Source organism: Phocoena sinus, chromosome 18, assembly GCF_008692025.1.
Source record: "Phocoena sinus isolate mPhoSin1 chromosome 18, mPhoSin1.pri, whole genome shotgun sequence".
NCBI lineage: Eukaryota > Metazoa > Chordata > Mammalia > Artiodactyla > Phocoenidae > Phocoena > Phocoena sinus.
This window is the reverse complement of record NC_045780.1, coordinates 50848553-50872382: the sequence shown is the minus strand read 5'-3', so window position 1 is coordinate 50872382 and position 23830 is coordinate 50848553. Positions and strand designations below refer to the sequence as shown.

Sequence of the window (23830 nt, the reverse complement as noted above, 5' to 3'; positions counted from 1 at the left end):
TTTTCCTAATTCCATATTTCTCTCTCTATTAACCTGAAGTGATACGTTCCACTGCTGTTTTATAATAGTCACCCTAGAAATGTCAACATACATACTTACAAATCAAAGTCTAGAGTTAATAGTGTTGCCCTTTTCTTAAACAACATGAGGAATTTAGAATACATTAACTATAATAACTCCCTGCATATATATATATATATATATATATATAATATGTATTTGATACTAATGTTGCAGTTTTTAACCCCACAAGACATTTTTATTACTTTATACAGTTTAATATATATCTGACTACCCACATATATACTATGTTTTGGCTGTCATTCTTTTTTTTTTTTTTTTTTTGCGGTACGCGGGCCTCTCGCTGTGGCCTCTCCCGTCGCGGAGCAACAGGCTCCGGACGCGCAGGCCCAGCGGCCATGGCCCACGGGCCCAGCCGCTCCGCGGCACGTGGGACCCTCCCACACTGGGGCACGAACCCGTGTCCCCTGCATCGGCAGGCGGACTCCCAACCACTGCGCCACCAGGGAAGCCCTGTCATTCTTTATTACATCTCAGACTCTACATCCATGATATTTGTCTCAAAAATTTTTTTGTAATTAAAGGTTATATATTATAGTGATTAAGAGCATGACTTCTAGAGCCAAACTGCTTTATTTTTTAGACTATTTTTAATTTATGCTTTAAAGATAGAGAAACTTAAGTAGAGGGTTATCCAGAACCATGGCCAGGGTCACATCTAGTCAATGGCAGAGGCAGGATTTGAACCCCTGAAGACCTTATTTTAAACCCAGTGGCATCCCCTCCATTGTGAAGGGCTTCTGATAAGCCATAGTGTAAGAAGTCCATTGGTGGCACAACAGACCAGAGCCCTTCTTCTGTCAGCAAGTTGTATGCAGAAGTTCAAATCCCTCTCAAGCCTTGAGGCTCTTGAAGTTCATAAATAACTCCTCTGAAAAGATTAAGCAAATCACAGGTGACCTGAATTTCAGCCTTATGAATGCTTATAAAATAAATTTCTCTGTGTTTCTTGCACCATTATCTTGCTATAGGTAACTAGAACTGTCTTGCAAAATTTACAGGACAAGACTTCTTCCATGTATATCCAGTTCTGTGTCTGGACTCTCTTCAGCATGCTGCATTTATTCCTAGGCAGACCAAGAACAGACCCTTGCTCTGTAAAGCAAAGCATTGAATTTTCCCCAATATAAAGTCATTTAGATGTTGTTAAGCCTCAGGAGAGATTGCATGATGGAACTGTTAAATGCTAGAGAGATTTTGAAACTATTTCTGGTGGAGAGGGTTCTTTCAGAAGTGTGGTTAACACAGAGCAGTCTTCCAGGTCTTCTAGGTTTTCTACTATCTCTATAAGCCTTTCTACAGTGTGGCAGGACAGCATCCTGCAGGCATTGGCTCTGAACTTTTCCTGTAGGTCTTTCTGGCTCAGAGGCTTCCTCCAGTGACCGTAGAATGTATCAGAGCACCCTGTGAAGATGGCTCCATCCTTGAGGGCAACACTTATCTCGCAGTAGAGGGTGTTGAAATTTGGTAGGTTGTCCTGAGGGTGCTCCAGCTCTACCTTACCAAGCAACTCTCTTACCTGAGGCCTGTTGACCTGGTGTTTGTGGAATGATGAGACAGTGATGGCACCATCCAGCAGCATGGCGCAGGCCACATACTGGAAGGAGTGTCGGGCCTCATGCTCTGAGTCTGGGAAGGGCCTGTTCACATACTGGACATCTGGAATTCTAAGCACAATTCTCTCCATGTGGTCAGTGGGAAGCAGGGCTGTGTCTCTTACAAGCTGTTTTCTCACAGATGCAGCTGCGTCTGCCACCCAGTGTGTGGCCAAATGGGCAGGGAAAAGCTTGAAGGCCACATCCTGCTGGTCCAGCAGCCAAGTGTGTGAATCTACGTCTGGAAGGATTTGGGGGGCATAGTTGGCATAGAAGGCCCCAAACCCTGACTCCATGTCCAAGACCTGTTTGTTTCCCTGGAGACCCAGCATTGCCAGAAAAGCAGCTTCTAGCCCATGCCTGGCGGCATTGCCGACGTGAAGAGGCTTGGTCTGAGTGGCGGCATTCGCCATGGGTGCCCCAGCATGAGAAACAGCAATAGCCAGGGCCTCTTGGCACTCTGTCATGCTGAGCCCCAAAAACTTAGATGCCGCAGCAGCACTACCCAAAGTTCCCACCACTGAGGGGGGATGGAATCTGGAAAACAAAAAACACAAGAGTTGGAGACTTACAAACCTCAGCCCCCAGGGGGCAGTATAGCACAGTGGTCAGGAGCTTAGCTAATGGAGCAGCCCTAATGCCTAGGTTCAAATCTCAGCTCTTCCCCTTATTAGCTGTGTGAGTTTTGGAAAAGTTATTCGACTTCTCTGTATCTGTTTTCTCTTATATAAAACGGTCATAATAATAGTATCTACTTCATAGGGTTTTGTGAGTTTTGAACGAATTCGCATGATTACAACAGTGCCCGGCAGTAAATTATTTATAAATGGTACTTTTGCAATTATGGCCAAAAGGCAAAAGTTGTTGAGTGCCGAAAGCCTATGTAAATAACTGTAGCAATTGAGGGCCTTGTAGAAACTGTGAAAGTTCACTCAGTATTCCGATTTATTCCTCCCCCAGCAGGCTGGACCAAGGGGCAAAATAAATATTCGATTGAACCATATGATACAGTCAGCGTTTGACCAGTTTTGATCTGTGGATTGAGCAGTCGGGTTTAGGATATTCTGAATGTTCCCATTAGTCTGAAGGACCCTAGCAAATACCAAAGTAGACTCTGCTTTGAGATGAGATGAGGGATATTCAGGACCCACAGAGGCCAGAATGACATGATCATCCTGGGGTGAGAGGCTCCAATTTAGTGCATGGTTCTCGTTGCTTGATAGGCTCTCTAAACCCAGAGGAGACTTTTCACTCATACTTCTGAGGTCACACCTTTGTATATGGATGTACAGTTTGATATGTGACTGGTTGGGTTGACTTATCTGCCAGCACTAACATCAACATCTTCAACTGAGCCAACCTCTATGCCAGAAAGATCTACAGAGATAACGACTAACAGATGAAGGGGAATGTGGCCGCCTCACGATGAGGCACAGTTTCTCCATACCTCTTTGGTATGTCCTTGGCTTCCTTGGAGAAATGCATTAATCGGCCTTGCACTTCAATACCAACGTTGAAAGCCAGCAGCAGGTCAAGGCCAGAACACTTTGGACTTGGAGGCAGGGCTTCTGACAAAGCCATGAGGACAGGAAGGACAGCTCCAGAAGGGTGGGTGGCAGGGTACCACGTGTCATCAAAATCCACTGAGTGAACCTATATGAACAGACACATAAACAACAACCAAAACCTAAATGTATTTCCACGAATGCAATGACTTTTGGACCAGTCAGGGTTTAGTTCAATAATAACCTTGTTTGATGTGAGATTTTTAGATCTGATTCTCTGAAAATTAAACCTATGAACTGGCTGCGATTCTTTTTTTTTTTTTTTTTTTTTTGCGGTACGCGGGCCTCTCACTGTTGTGGCCTCTCCCGCTGCGGAGCACAGGCTCCGGACGCACAGGCTCAGCGGCCATGGCTCACGGGCCCAGCCGCTCCGCGGCATGTGGGACCCACCCGGACCGGGGCACGAACCCGTGTCCCCTGCATCGGCAGGCGGACTCTCAACCACTGCGCCACCAGGGAAGCCCTGGCTGCTATTCTTAATCACATGACTTGGCACTAGACAGGCTGTCCTCTGTCCAGATCAGGTGCGACCTTGGGGAGCAGCTAGTGAACCGCAGGGAGCTTGGCTCTTACTCAGGTGCCACAGCCCTTGGAAAGATCTTTATCTACCTTACAAACAAAACTGTAGAATTAGGTGGCTGTTCCTCCCTCCCTCCCTCTTCCACCTTTCAAACAAGTCACATGAAAAGTTTAATGTCATTTATTCCACATCAGACCATATTTTTTGAACGCTTTTATTATAAATAATTTCAAACTTATGGAGAAGTTGCAAGAACTCTTGAACCCAGTTTAACTATTAAGCTATATTTTAAAATCATTTGGTTTTTCCTTATACGAAATAGTAATAACCAGAAGTTCATTTAAAGATAGGTTTTTGTCTGCTAGTTGTGGCTGGTGCCTTTCCCACTGCTTACTTACTGGATGCTTACTTCGGGATGCACCATTAGGTTTGACTTTCAATATTCTGAACTACTGTCCCATAAACCATAAAAATATCTCAGAAATCCCAACAGATTCATGTCTGAATTATATCTTTTAGACTGCCCGTGACACACAGAAAAAGCATAAAAATTGTCAGATGAGAAGTGCTGATTTTCGCTTCAGAAAATGTAGACACCTTATGGCCATTGTTCCTTTCTCAATAAGTATCTGTTGAATGAATGAATGAATGAAAGGCTGGTTACTGGATAGAAGCTGATACTGCCCACCACAGAAAGAACTGACAAGGAACTGAGTCTGGATATTTAGTTTAGAGTTGAGATACCTTAGGGGCATTTTTATCTGAATACTTCCTTCTTATTTCCTCTACTTCACAATTTGTTTGAAAAGCATCAATTCACTGTAAAAACGTGAAAACTGAAATTACTACAAGGAGAGAGGGCAGGCCACTTCACCTCTCTGAACTTCAGTGATCTCATCAGTAAGATATGGAAACTGGGCAATTTCTGAGATGTTTTCTGGCCCTGAAGTTGTTCTGATTGTTGAACAGTTACAAAGACATGGAAATCTCCTTACAGCCACACCGTTAACGAAAGCAGCATATGTCGGTGGTAGCCTGAAGTCTGGCTGGCCCCAAACAGTGCTGGATACATTGGAACTATAGATCTGAAACAAAAGAGTATCAATCAGTGATACAGAGTGTGAACCCAACATGCCAAGTCACCATTTCAAGAGTTGTTCTTCATGTTTGGAGGTGTTACTTTAATACTTCTTATTGAGCCCTTTGTGCTAGACTGAAGCCCTAGTCATTGGATTTCTTTCTTCCTTGTAGAAGAATATATAACTTTTTCTGTGGAAGGGAGAGGAGAAGCTGTTGCTCAGTCCCAGACTGTGATCCATAGTGCACCAAGGAATGAAGTCTGAATTTACTCTTATTTACTCCCGGAGGATAAATACTAGGAAAGGTGGACTCATCGTCTATAGACCAAGCATGTTCTTTGGAGAGTGGATGCTACCTCTCTCATGTAATCACCTACTCTCTGCTCAGGGTGCTGGCCCAGGCTTTTCTCCAGAGAATCTTGAAGTCTTTGCATGAACAAATGGGCTGGGGCTATGGCTGCTAAGACTCTCAGGTAAAAATGTGCTTTCAGTCAGACTAGTAATCAACTTTGAGATTTTGCTAGCCTTAAGATTAAGACTGGTCTTAAGATAGTGACTTAGTAAAGGATGTGGGTGAATATTAAGACTCAGGTAATAAAGCATAGAAAAGCATAAAACTATATACAACAATGCTATATACACCAAGCACTATCTCTAAAATGAAGAGTAGGGCAGTAGAAAACAAACGCACGTCCCTGGGCGCGCTTCGGGGTACACCTCACAAAAAGGCGCATGTGCACACTTGGCTTTAGCTCCAAAGTAGACATTGAGCTTCTTACTTTACTGTATTCCCTGGCTTTTTGGAACACTTCTGTACTGGTTCCCAGGAACCCAACACCCAGGGTATCCAGAATCATCCTCTTGCTCCTCTGGATAACACGATCTGTCAGGTGTCCCACTTTCAAGCCGTGGATCACTTTGGCAAAGCTTTCTGTGACAGACTTTAAAGGGAAGAGTGTTAGAACAATGCTTCACTCACTCTGTATTCACACACTTCCTTTCTACGTGAGAACTGGAGGTACTTTTACGCAAAGACTTTATACTCCACTATAGGAAACGCAGTTGATTAAATTAAGTTTAGTTCCTAAAAAATGATGTGTACTGGGCTTCCCTGGTGGTGCAGTAGTTGAGAATCTGCCTGCTAATGCAGGGGACACGGGCTCGAGCCCTGGTCTGGGAGGATCCCACATGCCACGGAGCAACTAGTCCTGTGAGCCACAACTACTGAGCCTGCACGTCTGGAGCCTGTGCTCTGCAACAAGAGAGGCCGCCATAGTGAGAGGCCTGCGCACCGCGATGAAGAGTGGCCCCCGCTTGCCACAACTAGAGAAAGCCCTCGAACAGAAATGAAGACGCAACACAGCAAAGATAAAAAAATAAATTAATTAAAATTAACTGACCAAGGTCATGCAACAAATAAGTCACAAATCCGTCCCAAAACTTAAAAAAAAAAAAAAATAATGTGTACTGAACACATGTGTGAGGCAGAGGGATGTGGAAATGAGCGATAGCCAGTTTCTGTCCTCAGTCCAGTGGAGGACACAGAGTAGCAAGCAGATAATGTGTGCTTGGGTGGTGGGCTCTGGTGGAGGCACGCAGAGGCTCAGAGGGGGAGCAGGGGAGGGACGTCTCGCCCACCATGTGGGCATGCCTGGGCGTGGGGTGCATTCAGACAGGTAGGAGCTGGCACTGGTAGACACGTGCCAGGTGTTGAGCTGAATGTTTTTAATGCAGTGTCTACTTAATACTCACTGGTCTCTAGGTATGTATCGTGAGTTTCTTTCTGCAGGTGAGGAGACCAAGACCCAGAAAGGTGAAGTCCCCAAGTCACACAGCTGTAACTTAGTTAGTCTGGACACAAACCCCTGTAGGTCTAACTCCAAAATCGATGCATCTAGCTCTTAAGCCCCCATTTCCTGAGGAACACATACATCAGAAACCTGGATTTCTTGCTGAGAATGAACATTTCTGGTTCTCCATCCCACACCTCCAGAATTAGACCCTTCTCAGAACCAGAACATTTGGAAGCTTAGTACAGGGTTCTAGGTTTCCATTAAGCTCTCTAGGTGATTCCTAAGTGATTCCTAAGATAGCTGTAGTGCTGTCATGTCCAATGTGGTAGCTACTCTCCACATCTGGTGATGGAGCGCTACATGTGACTAGTCCAAACTGAGACGTGTCATCAGAGGAGAATAAACACTGGGTTTTGAAGACTTAGTAGGAAAACAAAGGAATATAAAGCATTTCATTAATAATTTTAAAATATTAATTACATGCTGAAATTGATAATATTTGGGGTACATTGGTTAAATAAAATATATGATTAAAATTCATTTCATCAGTTTCTTCTTTTTTTTTTTTGCGGTACGCGGGCCTCTCACTGTTGCAGCCTCTCCCGCTGTGGAGCACAGGCTCCGGACACGCAGGCTCAGCGGCCATGGCTCACGGGCCCAGCCACTCCGCGGCATGTGGGATCTTCCCGGACCGGGGCACGAACCCGTGTCCCCTGCATCAGCAGGCAGACTCTAAACCACTGCACCACCAGGGAAGCCCCAGGGAAGCCCCATCAGTTTCTTCTTACTTTTTTACAATATGGCTACTGGAAACTTTAAAATTACACTCGAGAAGCACTGCCTGCTCTTTCTGTTGGTGGAGACTTGCTGGAGCAGTAGATACCTGAGCTGCTTATGAAAACTTCTGGGAGTCAGCCAGGCGAAGGTGCTGAGAATGAAGATGGAGGTTAAAGGCAGAGGTAGCAGCATGGGCTGGGGCTTGGGGGTGTTGGTGCGGGGCGGTGCCGTGAACTGGGCAAACTCCAGCCGCAGGGCTGCCCGCAAGGGGCAGAGATGACAGGGAGAATGGATTTGCAGGCCAGGGCCGAATGGTGAAAGTGATATTATGCTAAAGACTGTGACGTCATCAGGGAGCCATAGTAGTGCTGTCTTAAGAGAGGAAGAGGCGTGATCAGAACTGTGTTTTGCAAAGATCTCTGTAGGTACTCATGTAGAGAATGGATGGGGAGGGGTAGACAGGGCAGGTAAGAGACCGACGCCACAGGTTCTGGATGGGGAAGCGGCAGTGCCATTTGCCGTGAGAGGGAACACAGGAAGAGGAGCAGACTTCTGGGCAACGATGCTGGGCTCATGGTGAACTTGTTGAATGTGAAGTGCGTGTGGGCATCCTAGTCGAGAAGACCTTATGTTTCTACCCACAAACCAGATAAAGAGCATGTCTGTTACATAGTTAAAAACATCCTTTCAGTTTCACTATATGCCTAGCACTTGGTACCACTTAGTAAATGTTAGGTCGCTTCCCTTCCCTGCTCTGATTACTGCGTCATTATACAACTTCTTTGTCTCTGTGAACATCAGATAACTCATTTTAAAACGTGAGCTATAGGATGGGGGTGGGGGCTTGTTGGATAGAGGATCTGGGGTGTCTGGGGCTCTCTGACGCTAAGCTCAGTGCAAGAGCAGAGGTGCAAAGATAGAACCAGTTCCCAGCTGAAAGTCCTTCAACCTGGCCACCGACTTCTCGACTTGTCCTGTATTTTCAACCCCTAGGCTGTCAAGCCAGGGAAACCTTGCCATTTGTGAAACAATGGGTTGCTTTTTATGTCTGTGAAGCTTTGCTAGAACAATGAGAGGAGGCTGACGTGGGAGGAAGCAGGAGAGGAGGTGGCTGGAACAGAGAAAGGGGTGTGGGATTCAAGTTTCAGGTTAGGGTGGAGAATAACCGTAACTTGGATTTTCATGTGGCTAGAAATCTGGGTAAACATTTTAGGGACAGAGAAGGGAAGGAGGGAAAAGAACTGGCTTGATGATTTGCCAACTAAAACAGAGATTCAAGCACTGGTTGGATCCTTTCTTACAAACAAAACTACCTGTTTTTGACCTCTCTTTCCATCCCCACAGTTCCCACAGTGGAGGCAATTAATGATGGACTGTTCATCTCTTCAGGGTTAGATCTGACCTGGGAGTGCCTTCTGGGGCAACGTGTATGCCTGGGGAGCATGTATTTGCAGGGCGCCACCATGGAGCGCGAGAGGTGATTGGGGCATCCATCCACACGATCCCACGGTGCTAGTGACTTCTGAAAGTAGGGCCTCAATGGACCCCCTGAAAAGTCCTGAACACCACCCCATGTGCCAAAGAGCAAACGGCCTCCTTCTGGCCCCTGAGGAAGGGAACAGTAGGAAATAAGCAGGCAGCTGCTCAGCTGTCTTTAGCCTTGTGCCCATCTATTTCTAAAATATCTTTTTGGTCTTCTTGATTTTCTCCTGGCATTTACATCTGTTCTTAGTAAAATACTATGATTAATGTATAAATTAAGGTGAACTATGCAGTTATTTAATAAATATTTCAGGAGTTCCTGGTATGTGTCTGCCCTGTGCTAAGCACTCTAGAATACCAAACCGAGATGTTGTGGCTCCCGCCACAAAAGGCTTCTCTTCCCCAGGGCACTAAGGACAGTAGACAGATAATTAGAAAGGCAATCTGACAATGCCATAATGGATACATGCCAAACGAGAAGGTTAAAATCCTATGAACTTATAATGATTCATTTTCTTCCTGATTTTATACCAGAGAATTGTGTCTATTCTTGGTAAAACATTGATAAAAAACAAGATGCAGTTAGTTAGACCACCCAAAGGCTATGAGAAATATTAAAATCACATTTTTAAAGTAGAAGCAGGTAGCTCTTTAAATGAGAGGGCAACTGAGGAAATCGAGAAGAAAAGGAAAGCTAGAAAAACCCATTTAAATAAGCCACATAAAAGGAAACGATACCTTGAGCATCGTGTTGTTCTAAAGAGGAGGTCTGTCTCAGGAGTGAATTGGGGAGAAATTTCGTTGCTGTCTGTCTTTATACTCCTCTCTTCTCTCAAGCTCACTCTCTTTCACTTTCTTCTAACTTGAAAATTTCCACCATTTCAACACCTCCCAGCTAAACTTACTTCAACTTCCTCTGCCATGAGTTGTTTAACTTACCAGTAAACTAAGTAAATAAACCTAAGAAGCACAGGAGCGATGATCATATGATTCCTCACAGATATAAGAAAAGTACATTGATGGCAAAACTAGGCTTGCATCTTGTGGGCTTCCCTGGTGGTGCAGTGGTTAAGAATCCGCCTGCCAATGCAGGGGACATAGGTTCTAAGCCCTGGTCCAGGAAGATTCCCACATGACGCGGAGCAGCTAAGCTCGAGCGCCATAACTACTGAGCCTGTGCTCTAGAACCCGCGAGCCACAACTACTGAAGCCTGTGCACCTAGAGCCTGTGCTCCACAACAAGAGAAGCCACCCCGATGAGAAGCCTGCACACCGCAACGAAGAGTAGCCCCCGCTTACCGCAGCTAGAGAAAGCCGGCGTGCAGCAACAAAGACCCAACACAGCCAAAAATAAAGTAAATAAAATAAATAAATTAAAAAAAACAAAAACAAAAAAACTAGGCTTGCATCTTGTGCCTAGACGCCATATGTGAAAATCAGAAAAATATTCACACTCTTTTATCTAGGTATTCTACTTCTAAAAATTTATCCTAAGGATATAGACATGGATTTATGGGGAAAAATTAGCAAATGAAATAAAATAAAATTCATAGACTTACTTACAATATTAAAAATTGGAAAAAATCAAATGCCCCCCCAATAGTGGCTTGGTTAAGTAAAATACGGCATGTACGGTTTTTAAGGTACACTCTCATTTTTCCCTTCCATTTCACATCTGCTAGTCACCATTGTCAAGGGACAAAAGTACCAGAAGTTCCTGGTAGCTTACGATTAAGAACTTAGAAGGGCATTGGGCATTAATCCCACTTCTTCTCAGGAGTTCCTTGATTTGTTCCTGAACTGCATTTTTTCAGTATATGCAGATCTGTGATTGCTGGTCCTCTGCCGGGCTTCTGGGATCTATTGCCTGCTGCCCTGCTGTTGCCCAAGTGGGCTTCAACACAGCTTGTCCAAGCCTTTTTGTTTATAATCAGTCACTGTGGGTTGGCTAGTCTGAATGCAGCTCTGGTCCTCTAGGGAATTGTGATTGCCCTTGGGCTGTCTAGTCCTGGCCAACTGGTTTGTACTTACAGTGGGTACCAACAATCAGGTTATTTAAAATTTGAGCTTGTTCCAGGTGTAGTGGCGGAATTCTTCTTTGAGGGGGGATTGTATTTTAATTTTAGATTAATTAATTTTAATTTTAGAGGAAGTCTCCAGGAGCCTTGTGGCTCTACCCCCATCCTGTTACAGAAGGGAGAGTTTGAGACAAAAAGAAACTAAATGGCCCTGCATAAAAATGCAAAAGGCTGTCTTTCTTGTGGTCAGACAGTACCTCTAGGAGAAGAGGTTAGGTGGTTTGCTTCTCTTGGTTGGAGCCTGTGAAGAAAGAGTCTGGGGCTCTGGAGACAGGGTCAAGGGTAGGGTCAGAGGTGGGGAGGTGGTCAGTGGGGACCCCCATGTGGAAGGACTTAGGCAGACAGATTTAAGGAGCAGTGGAATCAGATATCTACTTTGAACTTTTTCTTTACAATATAATAATTGTTTGTCATCCTCAGGAAAGTTTGTTACATACTACAACCTAGTGTCAGCCATGCTTTGGGGAGTGAAGGCAGGGCAGTTGTTTGTGCATAAAGAAGGCTGGGGGTACCAGTCAGAGGGAGAAGTGACCGGCAGCAGACTGGGGGTGGAGGTACTTTTTGGTTATCCTAAGTAATAGAAAAGTCAAAAGAAGGGGGTCTGATTGTACCCAGTTGAATGATACAAGAAAGAGGGACTTGAAAGGATGACACTGGGGGATGTTTGGATTCTCTTCTTAAGCCAACTGTGGCCTGAGGCGGGCTTCCCAACCATGGTCCAGATTGGGGAAACCCAGAGCCAGGCTCAGTATCGGCACCGACATTGGTTGTGGGCAACAGGGTACCATTTCAGACAATCTGTTTTAGATCAGTGGACTCCAAACCCAGGTTCCAGTGGACGGGTGAATTTCTGTATCCAAAAGTAAAATGAATATTTGGGAATAGGGAGCAAGTTGGGTATTTGAGGCCATTTGGATAGACTCCAGCAAGTAAGAACAATCGTACTATAAGATTTTGTGATTTATTGCTAGATAGTTTACATAAATTGGTGTTAAGAGTAATCTCATTGAGTTGAAAGGAAACAGACATCTAGTTTGAAAAACACTCAAAATAGAACTCTCTAAGAATTATCTCAGTTGGGAGTTCTAGAGTTTTCAGCTTACTTAGATATTTAGAGACTCCTAAGACCACTTCTACATGAAAGTGAAGAATGGGCTATGCTGGCTTCAACCGTCTCACCATGGAAAAACTTTATAAAGTGATGATGAGCTTCATCAACTCTGATGAGCTTTGATGGAAGTGCTGTCATGTAGCGTCTCTGGGCTCTCACTTTTTGTCAATATTGAATTCGAAGACGCTTTAGTTCAATTATTTGCTTGCTTAATTACTTTGTGCTTTTATGGAACTGTGACCAATTTAAAGACTAAAAGCCCTCTGTAATTAGAATCACTTTCTAACTATCTAGGGGCTTAAATGATAAATTGTAGATTGACCGGCACCTCTCTAATCAAAAACAATTGATGGCTTCCAGTTTGCCTCCTTGCTCCTAGCTCTAAGTAGAAGCCAGATTATTTTTAAAAGCAAATTTGATCTTCCATCACTGTCTGGAGGGGAAGCAGTGTAGAGAGCAGCCCCATGAAGGCCCACGTGGGGCGGAACTGAAGCCTCCTGCTAATGGTGGGTTTGGGTGAGCATCTTTCCATAGCAAGCCCAGTCTTCAGAGCCTGGCTGGCAACTTAACTGCAACCTCCTGAGAGACCCAAAGCTATGCCTCCCAGCTAAGCTGCTCCAGGAATCCTGACCCTCGGAAACTGTTAAGATGATAAAGGTTTGTTCTTTTAAGAGGAAACGTCTTGAGGGTAATTTGTTACACAGTAATAGACAATACAAACTCCAACCTGTTAATATGCCTTGCACGGGACCTTAGGATCAGACCTGAGTTCTCTCTTCATTCTCACATTGGGGCACCCAAGGGGCCAAGATCTTCATGCCTTAGGGACCTTTGTACCAGTGGTTCCCTCCCACTTCTTGTGTCTTCTCCCCACATCATATTCCTTTCTTCTCCCCTCACCCCACAACTTTCTTCTCCTCATCTTCCATCTAAGTCAGTGGTTCTTAGCCAGAGATGAGTTGTTCCCCAAGGGACATTTGGCAATGTCTGGAGACATTCACCAAGTTGTGGCATCTAGTGGGTAGGGCCCAAGGATGCTGCTAAACATCCTATGATGTGGAGAACAGCCCCCTACAACAACAAATTAATTGGTCCAAAATGTTGATGGTATCGAAGTTGAGAAACCCCTACCTAAGTGTAGAGGTTACATCTAGGAGGCCTCCAAAACATGCCAAGTTTAGGTCAGCACGCTCACCTGCATGTACCTATAGGGCACAAAGTTTCCCTCTTTATATTCCTTATTAGATAGGGAAGTTCTGTTTAGGAAGGGAACTGATATACCCCATTGATCACTACATCCAGAGTCTCACACATAATAGGTGCTCAATAAATTTTTGTTGAATGAATTAATGGAAACCCAATGCTTTCTATAAGTCAATCATACTAACACATGAATGAAATTTAATCCTTCTTTATTCCCAGTGGAAATGTGTCAGGAAGGTATTCTTTATAATGTCTGTGGTTTTATACTACTGTGGAGTGCTGGTCTGCCAGCAAGTAGAATACAATGAACAGATCTTTCTGTTTCTCTTGACAACAGCAGGTCCACCTATTCGGGATGGCTTGTGAACATGAGCTATCAGAGTAAATCAGGAATATTTGAAACAACAAATGAATTTAGACTATTTCTAAAAAGGAAAAACCATTTAATACAGTCAACTTTGCCCAGAATAGCTGATTTCGCATATTTGAATTTCGGTTTTCCTTTTTCTGCCTTGCCCTTCCTGTGTAGTCTGATGAGTCAATCTCCAGATTGTAATTACTAAGTTTCATTTCTGGGGAACGCTTATGTTTTATCAGAAAGCACAGTGGTAGCAACCAGGGTTCCTTCCCCTGATTAGTTCTTTGTTAGTTCCTTTGGGATATTGAAACATACTTACCATAAGAACGTTTTGTAAAGGAGAAAACTTTGGGGTAAAGTGTATTTAATTTCCTTAAAACAGCACCACAGTGATAACAGCCATCAAAATCTCCAAGCCTTACGCCATTATCTATCTGCCATTGTTCTGGTTCCATTTTCCCCAGGCCCTAGACAATAAGATAAAACCAAATTTTAACGTGAAAACTTCAGTAAGACATCAAGAGAGAATGTTCTAAAGCAATATTTAAGAGAATGTCTCACAGAGTCAATGGTTACCTTGTGTATATGTTCTTTATATGTTCTCTCTCTGTGTGTGTATGTGAACTTTTTACCAACTTATTAAATTTTGGATCGAATTTTGAAAGTGCTCAGGAAGGAATTAGGTTCCTATGAAGTGAGGACTTTAAAATAGCAAAGGAATGTGTGGCTGTAAAATCATCGCTTCAATATAATTGACTCAGCATAATTTTTTGTGAAAACATTTTTCCATTTGTGGAAGCTGAGGGTGGTTATAATTTATCCTCTAAAGCACTCTACCTCAAAGAAAAGTATTGTTTGTAGCTTTTCTCATAAGCACAAAATAGCTTGTTAATATTTCTTAGTTAACTCGTAAATGCTGAATGATTATCCACAGGCTGTATTGCTCTGCATCAGATGTTGGCAAAAAGAAGAATAAAATGGATGGATGCCTTATCTGAAGAAATCTGGCAGACATTTAAAAAATATTCCTTCGGAAATTGTGTATGCACATTTACCAGGCAGAATAGATTCTAAGTACTTCCTCCACTTTTGAAGCTAGAATTGTTGTGGACCTCAAAAGAAATGTGGTTAAGCATTTCAGCAGCAAAAGTCTAGTTATTTCCTTTTGATATTCCCATTTACCACCGGAGACTCTTTTTCAGATGATCAAGTCTTTCTTCAGCTCCAGGAAATTTTCTTCTGTTGTTTTCTTGACCCAGTTCCCTGTCTGTTCTCCTTCTGAACATGTATTAGGTAGATATTGTTTCTCTTGCCTTTATCCTACATATCTCCACTTGATTCTTGTAATTTCCATATTTTTACACTTCTGTCTAATGTTCTGATAGGACTGCATGGCCTGGTCTTCCAATCACTAATTTAGTCTTCATTTGTGCCCTTCTGCTATTCAGCTCTTTTAATGAGTTTCTTAGTTTGGCAATAATTTTTTTTAAATTTTATTTTATAAGAACTCTTATTGTTCTCTGATTAACATTTTACATAGCATCATTTTCTTATTTTATGGCTACTGTAAGTTAATCTTCTCGAGAAAATTACTTTAAAATTTAAAAAAATAATCTTTTTTTCCTGTTTCTTCTGGGGTCACTCACAATACTTCTTCATCTGGTACCTGTCTTTCAGGCTGTTGGTTTTCCTCCTGTTTATTCATGATGAGTCCCACATGAGTCAGACAGCTCACCAGTGTTGGGACATGTCTCTTGACTGCAGCATCACTCTGTCTATGGTGGATGCTCTTCCATCCCTTCAGTCCCCTGATCTAGAATGATGACTCCTGGGCTTGGAGACCATGGGGCCTCCCTGGCCAGATCTTAAGGTAGTTCTCAAACTTAGCTAAGGTGAGGGGTACTGGTCAGGATACAAAAATTTGAGGGCTGGGCTTCCCTGGTGGCGCAGTGGTTGAGAGTCCACCTGCTGATGCAGGGGACACGGGTTCGTGCCCCGGTCCGGGAAGATCCCACATGCCGCGGAGTGGCTGGGCCCATGAGCCATGGCTGCTGAGCCTGTGCGTCCGGAACCTGTGCTCCGCAACGGGAGAGGCCGCAACAGTGAAAGGCCCACGTATCGCAAAAAAAAAATATATATATATGAGGGCTAACATGGTCAGCCATGCTTGCATATTACAGTTTTAACTCACAAAAAGAAAAAAAAATCTGCAGACCACAGAACCTACAGAGAGAACTTCACGTTTACTCAATGCCATCTGACTTTGGTAGAAATTTTGGATCAAACCACCACCAGACCACTGGTAGTCTCTAGATTTCTCTCCTTAGGTCAGTGTCTGCTGCTTGGCCAGTCAGTCATGGCAGGGGTGCTGGGGTCTTGTGGGACCTGTGTGGTCACTTAGTCATCAGAGGGGGACCATGGGTGTGCCGTACATTTGGCTTGTCTTCTCAGGTGTGATGATCTTCTTCCAGTAATTGTCATTGTCTACTTTTCATATTCTTTTCTTGTCTTACATGTGGCTTTGACTGCCCCCATTCAGTTCAGCATAGGCCATTAAGCAGGATATTTTGCTGATGTCTCAGTGATTTTATCCCCTTGTCCTCCATTTGCATATTTTCCTTATGGTTGATAGAGTTCTAAAACTTGCTTCATGAAATTAGAGCAGGGGGAGAGACAGAGAGAAAGAGAGAGAACAAAGAGACATCAAGTGACAGCTGGGGCTGGGCCCCATGGAGACATCAGCTATGGACCCACCTTGGTACGTGAGCACATTCACAGGACTGGTTATCAGTTTTGCAGGTCTTTTTTTTATCAGTGCACCCATGACTGACTTGAGTCTTGGGGGCTCACTCACACTAACCCAAAGTATTTGAGAGCAGAGAGTTAATCAGAATGCCAGTTGGAATTCCATAGGGTCTTCCATTTAAGCCCTTTTCTGTATCAGGGTCCCCAAGAAGTTAAGTTAGCAATGTTCACTTGGTCAGTAGCAGAGGAGCGGGCGCTAAGAGCTGCCTGTCCAGGCTGTGGAAGAACTGCTGTCCTTGCCCCATGAAATCTCCCACCTCCCTGGTGCCCAGACACATGCGTCCAGCAGATTCTCTGCTAGATACATTTAGCCAGATTCTTACTTTGCTCTCCATAAATTACCTTTATGTTGTTAGCCTTTTAGTCTTTGATCTGTGAAGACATGGTACTAACTTACAGCACAATGCAATCAGACATTCCTGGGTTTTTCATTTTACGCCCCAAACACATCAGCCTTGTCTGTTGACATGCTGGGTGAGCTCTATACCCTCTTCATTTACTACACAATGAAACACAGTCTCTGGGTAGCAACAGCATGAAAACTAATAGGTAAAACTCACTGTTGTCATGTTTCAATAAGAGAAAAATTCCTGTCAGTTGAAATGTCTGTCATGATTCATTCAAAGTATACAGAATTAGCCATGCATTTCAACATCTTAGTATTTCCTCAAAATTTTAGAAAAACACTTAAAATTAATGTGGCGTCTTCTGATTTTTCTGAGACTTGGTATTTTCCATATGACTACTTGGGTTCTGCCTTCTGAAATTTCTACTTAGCCCTGCTCCTTTCCTTCCTCCCTCTATAATTCACAGAGAACATTCTTCTTTTTCTGCAGTTTAACAAACATAACAGAATCTAGTTTGCAAAGATTTTTAAAATTTCTGACTGGTTTCATTCCTTGAATCAGTGTTATTCTTTTTTCCAGCAAGTAAAAAAAAAAAAAAATCTATCTTGGTCTCAGATGTGTGAAAAATGGGAAAAGGAATGGTCAAAATCAACAAGAATCTTCTGTATGTGGGAGAACACTGCGCTAAGGACTGTGGATGTGGAAGTGAGACAGGAGGGAAGGGGGCTGGGCACAACCATTACTGCTGAGGATAAAACAAAAACTGGTCAGAACCGATTTGGCCCAAGATGGCCCAAGATTTGACTTCCAGCAGACCTTGAGCCTCATTATACACTCGTTGTGATACATTAGCATGTGCTAAACAACACACCCACAGGTGCCACGACAGTACCAAGGCTGACCATAAAAGGCCAAAAAATGAGCAGTGGCCCAATTCCTGGAAATCACCACCCCTTCCCCAAAATAGCTGGAATAATCCACCTACTCGTTAGCCTATGAAATTACCCAGCCCATAAAAACTAACCACCCCATATTTTGGGGCTGCCTCTCTCCTTCTGAGATGGACCAAACTCTGTCTATGTAGTGTGTATCTACGTGAAGAAACTTGCTTTCCCTTTACTATGGCACAAAGCCAAGTACCCTCACTTGGTGGCCCCATCCCAGGGACTCACCCGAGACCTGGGACATGACCATCCTCTCTCATCCCATTTTCCTGCAACAGAATAATAAGATGGTGGGAAGATGTAATTAAAATCAAAATCTTCTCTCAACCCTGAAATCTGCTCCACAGAGGTAACAGAGAAAGAAAACACTTTAATTATTGAATAAGCATTAAACCAGAATGTGATGCCCATCACAGGCAATCCCCAAAGAGACTGCAAAGACAGAAAAGAATCTCACCCCCTTCTATAGCCAAGCAGACACTATGCATTGCATACATGTTCTCGAGATAAACAATAACTAGTCCTCAAGTCAGAGGACTTGATAGCACCTTTTGTCATACATACTTCATTCTAAATTTACCTGGTAATTGAGGTGACTGTTGGCTAATTGACTTTATCCAGAGGAAAAACACACTTCTCATCTCTTCATGAAAGGAAGTAGCTTTGCAATTTGGAGCAAGGCACCCACCAAAGTTAGGCTCCAGTACCTATCAGCAGTCTCTGCGCCATTCTGGGTGCTATGTGAATGAATGTGTGAGGGAGTGCATACATCTGGACCCTAGGTGAGTATGGTGGTTCCAAGTCCCTACCTTGTTCTGTTTTTTGACCAGCTGAGAAATCGCATTTTAGTGTTGGGAGTGACATTCCACCTGTATATCCCACAATGGACAGTGGGGCTTTCCTGAAAGGCTCTGGAATTGCTCTGCATCCATGGACTTCTGGAATGTCAGGGACCAGTTTCAGTTCAGGAACTCACCTGGGGGAAGGATGAAAGCTGACAGTGGGACCGGTTACCATCAGGGAGTAAAGAGGGAGAGTTTAGAGAGGCAAGCTGGCCACTCCAGCAGGTCCCTCTGGGAAAAATATCTCCATGGGGTTACGTGGGTGAGTGAGCTGGATCCAGCCCTGAGTGCTGAGCTCCTCTGGTGAGGGATCTCACCCCTCACGGGAGGCTGAGGCATGGACCAGTAGGCCAGTGTATCATTTTACACTTTGGATGTTCCTTTACATTGCAAGGCTGGATGTATTCACTGTGTAGGGTCCTTCCCTATGGCACTGTGGCTGGGACGTCAGATGAGTAATGGGATGTTGCTTGCTGAGTGTGAAACTGGAGTAAGCAGTGGCAGAAATTTGAGGGACATTTACCAAGACTTTGGAAAAGCTAGACATCCCTGTTCCACACGATGGATACTTCTCTTTGGTCTTCATCAAATGTAAGATCTTGCCTCTGTTTGCTTTTTTTACTTTGTTCCTCTTTTGAAATCCCATATTGATCATCTTCCTGTTGCTGCAACACACAGATACGTGACGGCACATTGTTTAGCCACCGTGTAGTTCTAATAAGAAGTTAAAACTGAGTTCTCATAACTGCGAAATTGGCAGCTTACTTTGGAGTATCATGTGTCCCTGAAGTATCCTCGTATCCTGAGTTCCTGTCATAACTCTTAGAAATCTCTCCTTTCCTCCCTTCCTTAGCACAGGTCATTTGTGTAGAACTCAGTCATTATATGCGGATTTTGCTAGTGTAACTTCGAGTGGTAATCTGTAGAATCAGTCCCAGTCTGGGGGGGGCACTTTATGTTGCTCCAATGTGCTAATAATAAGGATTAGACCCATGAGTGTATGAGACTAATCATGTCTGAAAGTCTCAAAGTCTTAAGGTAAATAATTAGTGGAAAGTTGGGGTGGAAGAAAGAAAATGATTAGGAATGAGATGACTGAAAAAATAAGTCTAAATGTAAGGTTGCATAAGGACCAATAAGGATAGAGTAGGAGAGTGAGATTAAAAAAATAAGAGCTGAGATACAATGCCCCAGGGTACAGTTGTGCAGGTTGTGAACTGTTCAATGATGCCATACATAAGAGGGCTCCATTCACACCATAGGCATTTGTAGTTTTGCATATTTATTACGATAATTGCAGAAGAGAGGACATAACATTTTTTAATTCTAATAAAATCAGTATATTATAACAATTTTTCTGACAGTGAAAGTGTGCTGGGAGATAGTTCCTCATGGGTCTCACATGTATCTTCACATTTTGCTAGCAGAGGCACAGACTGTTTATTCCGGATTGTCTTTTCAAGGATGTATGGAGCAAACAGCCATGGAAAGTAGAAATATTACCTCTCTGGAGTAAAGGGTAGGCAGGCTTACTGGTCATTATAAAAGATTTAGGTTCCCTAAGTTCAGGGGTCTTCTCCTGTAACAAAACCCACGCATGTGCAGATGTCACCTGGCCCTCTGTGCATTGTTGTGAGAAAAGGAGCTTGGGGAATTGGTGCAAGAAAAAGCAGATACTCTGGCTACAGCTATTTCTGTGAGTAATAAAGTCCTTTGTCTCTGGCCCAGGAGTTTCATGGATGGTCTTCTGCCACCATACATGAAACTGGCTGGCTAACATGTTAGCTTGCATGTAGGTCTGACACCTCAGACCCTTCTCAATTATTAACACAGTGTCTTAAAGAAGGGAAACATTTTTCTGAATCACAAAAGGCACTATATAGACTAGCAGCGGCTGGGGAAGGAGGTAAGCCCAGAGCATAACTATGAAGGAGAGAAGGAGGAGATAAATACACAGGGATTGTGTGTTTCTAGCCATTTTGTTTCTCATTTACCTATGTTTGGGCCCATCGCAACTTCCAGGATCAATGCTGACAAGTGTAAAGGAGTGTAAGATGCTCAACCCTGGCTATTTAATAAACTCACTTAGGGAGATTTCAGAAATCTGATGCCCAGACCAATGAACCAGACTCCTGGGGGGAGCCCCACGCATCAGTAATTTTTAAGGCTCCCAGGTGATTCTGTTTGCAGCCAAGGTGTGAGCCAGTAGTGGTCCAGCCTAAAGTTCTGGGGCTTACTGCTGCTGTTACCCCCTCATGGGTGGTCAGCACTCACAGATGTCCTGGCTTATACTCCAGGATTTCAGGCTTGTTCTGTTCCTGATACACGCCTGACTTTGTGCAGAGCCCCACTGTTCCTCTGATTCTACCCTGCTTTTGCTGGGTCTTTCCCCAGGACCCACAGAACCCTCCAGATGCTGTCTCTGTCTCCTTGCATTTCTGACTTTTGTCTGATTTCTTACAAGCTGCGTCAGGCTCCACTGGGGAACAAATGAATTCTTTGAAGACCCCAAGCATTGAAAAAAACAATGTAGGGCCCTTCTGCTCTTTCCCCAACTTATAATAAAAATTTAATATTGATGAAGCACTTACTGTATATCATGCACTATTCTAAAAGTTTTACATATGCTGTATTAAAGTAATGTTTAATTTCCACAAAACATCATTATCCCCATTTTATAGATGAGGCAACTGAGGCAGCGAGAGACAAGTAACCAGCCCAGGACAACACAGCTGGTACATGGTACAGCCAGGACTTTGAGACAGATAGTCTGGCTCCAGAGACTACACTAAGCCACGCCAAACAGTAAAATGAGTTTCAAGGAGGCGAATAATGTGATTTTCCCATTGGGTCTACTTTGATGCTCTTTTTTTGGAAATGTCAAATTCTTTCAAAAAATTTTTTCTCATCCTTTTGGTGTCCCTGCTTAGCAGATACCTTAAGCACATGCCTATTCCTACTGTCAGATGATCCACCGCTGCTCGGTTAACCCGTGTCAGGCTTCCCTGATGTTGAAAGCTTGCAGCAGTGCCCCCCAGCAACCCCGGATATTTGCATGCAGAGAATGCACCCACTTGATGAGGCTTCAGCCAGTCCCTGGCAGGGCCTGTCTCCCCAAAGCCCACTCGCCAACGTAGGCAGATCCGTTACAAACTCCTTTCCTGCAGCTAACTGAGCACTGGCTTGTCTGTCCTGGTTGTCTCAGCCCCTAGACAGCCTCGGTTCCCTTCCTTATGGGAAACAATGCAATACCTGGTCCCTTTAGGCAAGGAGATTACTTGTTTAGAGCAGTGGTTTTCAAACTTTCTGTTTGTCAGAGTCACCTGGAGGGCTTTCTCAAACCCAGACTTTTTCTAGTCTAGGATGGGACCAGAGAATTGGCATTTCTGAAAAGTTCCCAGGCGATGCCCATGCTGCTGGTCCCATGACCACACTCTGAGAGCCACTGCCTTAGACCTGGGCTGCTGCTGTGTGGGCCACAGATCGGCATCACCTGGGAGCTTACTAGAAACGTAGAATTGCAGGCCATAGCTCAAACCTCTAGACTCAGAATCTGTGTTTAACAAGTTTCTCAAAATGTGCTATGTACGCACATTACAGTCTGAACGAGGCACTGGTTTAGGTCACCTGTCTTGATTCCTTCTGGGACTTTTAATGTCAAACAAAGATAAGCCTTATTTGACAGCAATATCCAAAAGAGTTACCACATTAAACTATATTCTGGCCACAAAAAAGACCAAATAAGATTATATGGGTGATTTGGGACAAATCTATCACAAGTCGTTCCAAGCTCCAAATGGCTCAGCGTCATGTCTTTCTACCAGAGGCAGGCTGATGTGTTCAAAGTGACAGCAATTTAAAAGACTGTTAATAAGCACATGCTCAATGCAGCCTCATGCTGGGGGGTGGGGGAAAGAGATTTTTAGCTCCTTTTCTATCAGTAAAACAATGGCATAAAATATACACTCCACTTAAAGGTTATTTAGAGTTCGAATACTTTGAAAATCAGTCAGTCAGAAGTGAAAACTGCTAATTTTGGGTCACTGGGGTTAAGAGGTGGGGAAAAGGGAAAGCTATTTTCACTGTTTCTTTTATATTTTGGAAAAAAAGATAGGCAGACAAGATAAACATCGAGCTCTTTTTTTTTTTTTAATAAATTTATTTAATTATTTTTGGCTGCGTTGGGTCTACATTGCTGCACGCGGGCTTTCTCTAGCTGTGGCGAGCGGGGGCTACTCTTCGTTGCAGTGCACGGGCTTCTCATTGCAGTGGCCTCTCTTGTTGCGGAGCATGGGCTTTAGGCTCGAGGGCTTCAGTAGTTGTGGCATGAGGGCTCAGTAGTTGTGGCTCGCGGGCTCTAGAGCTCAGGCTCAGTAGTTGTGGTGCACCAGCTTAGTTGCTCTGCGGCATGTGGGATCTTCCCGGACCAGGGCTCAAACCCGTGTCTCCTGCATTGGCAGGCGGATTGTTAACCACTGCACCACCAGGGAAGTCCAAGTTCTTTAAAACATGAAGAAAATAGTTACTGAGATTACTGTTATTTTCCCTGTCTTGATAAAGATTTTTGGATTTTGGAAGTCAAAGGATGAACAATCAGATAAGTCTCCAACACAGTAAGAGAAAATAACTTGCATCTGTCAATAGATTCTGACAAGCTGGGTGAGAACAATCAAGCAATATCAGCAAAGCTACTACTTCAAACCAAAAAGTGCGGGAAATGGAAGCATTTAAAATGTTTCTGAAGTATAAAATCTAAGTGCTACAACAACCTGAAACTTAATACTCAAAGTAGCTGTCTTTCTTGGGTGCTTACTGTGTGCCAGGAATTAAGCTAAGTGCTTTATCTATATATTCTACATGATCTCATTAATCCTTGCCAAAACCTTTGGGTTCTACAGTGATTTGTATTTTACAGATGAGAAAACCGAAGCTCAAGGAGGCTTAAGAGTGAGTATGTTTGTATGCATGTTAATACATGTACACTGCAGTTACACTCTGCATAACCTACCTCCCGAAGAAATAATTATTAGCTTATGTTGCCTGAATGTTGCTGGTAGGAGGATAAAGAGGAATACCTTCACAGATTTACTTAATTTGCCTTTAATTAGGATGAAGAATGCTTCCTGTGACCAGCTGTCTTGTTTTTTTTTTTCCAGTGCTAAAACCAGAAAGTCTCAGGCAAATTGGGACAGTTGATCAGCCTATTGGGATTTCAGGGAAGTGAAGCATTGGAGCCAAGCCTATAAAAGC

The 23830-nt window shown here is 43.6% G+C and overlaps 1 protein-coding gene across 1 annotated transcript; it reads right to left on the bottom strand.

The window, feature by feature from the left end:
* Nucleotides 1-591: 591 nt before the first annotated feature.
* On the bottom strand, nucleotides 592-9730 carry ACOD1 (aconitate decarboxylase 1). Its single transcript, XM_032611427.1, has 5 exons — nucleotides 9631-9730; nucleotides 5620-5781; nucleotides 4757-4846; nucleotides 3124-3329; nucleotides 592-2213 (listed from the first exon to the last, which is right to left on the bottom strand). Exons 1-5 carry the CDS (start codon nucleotides 9637-9639, stop codon nucleotides 1268-1270), a joined length of 1413 nt encoding a protein of 470 aa, XP_032467318.1. The 5' UTR covers nucleotides 9640-9730; the 3' UTR covers nucleotides 592-1267.
* Nucleotides 9731-23830: the final 14100 nt, after the last annotated feature.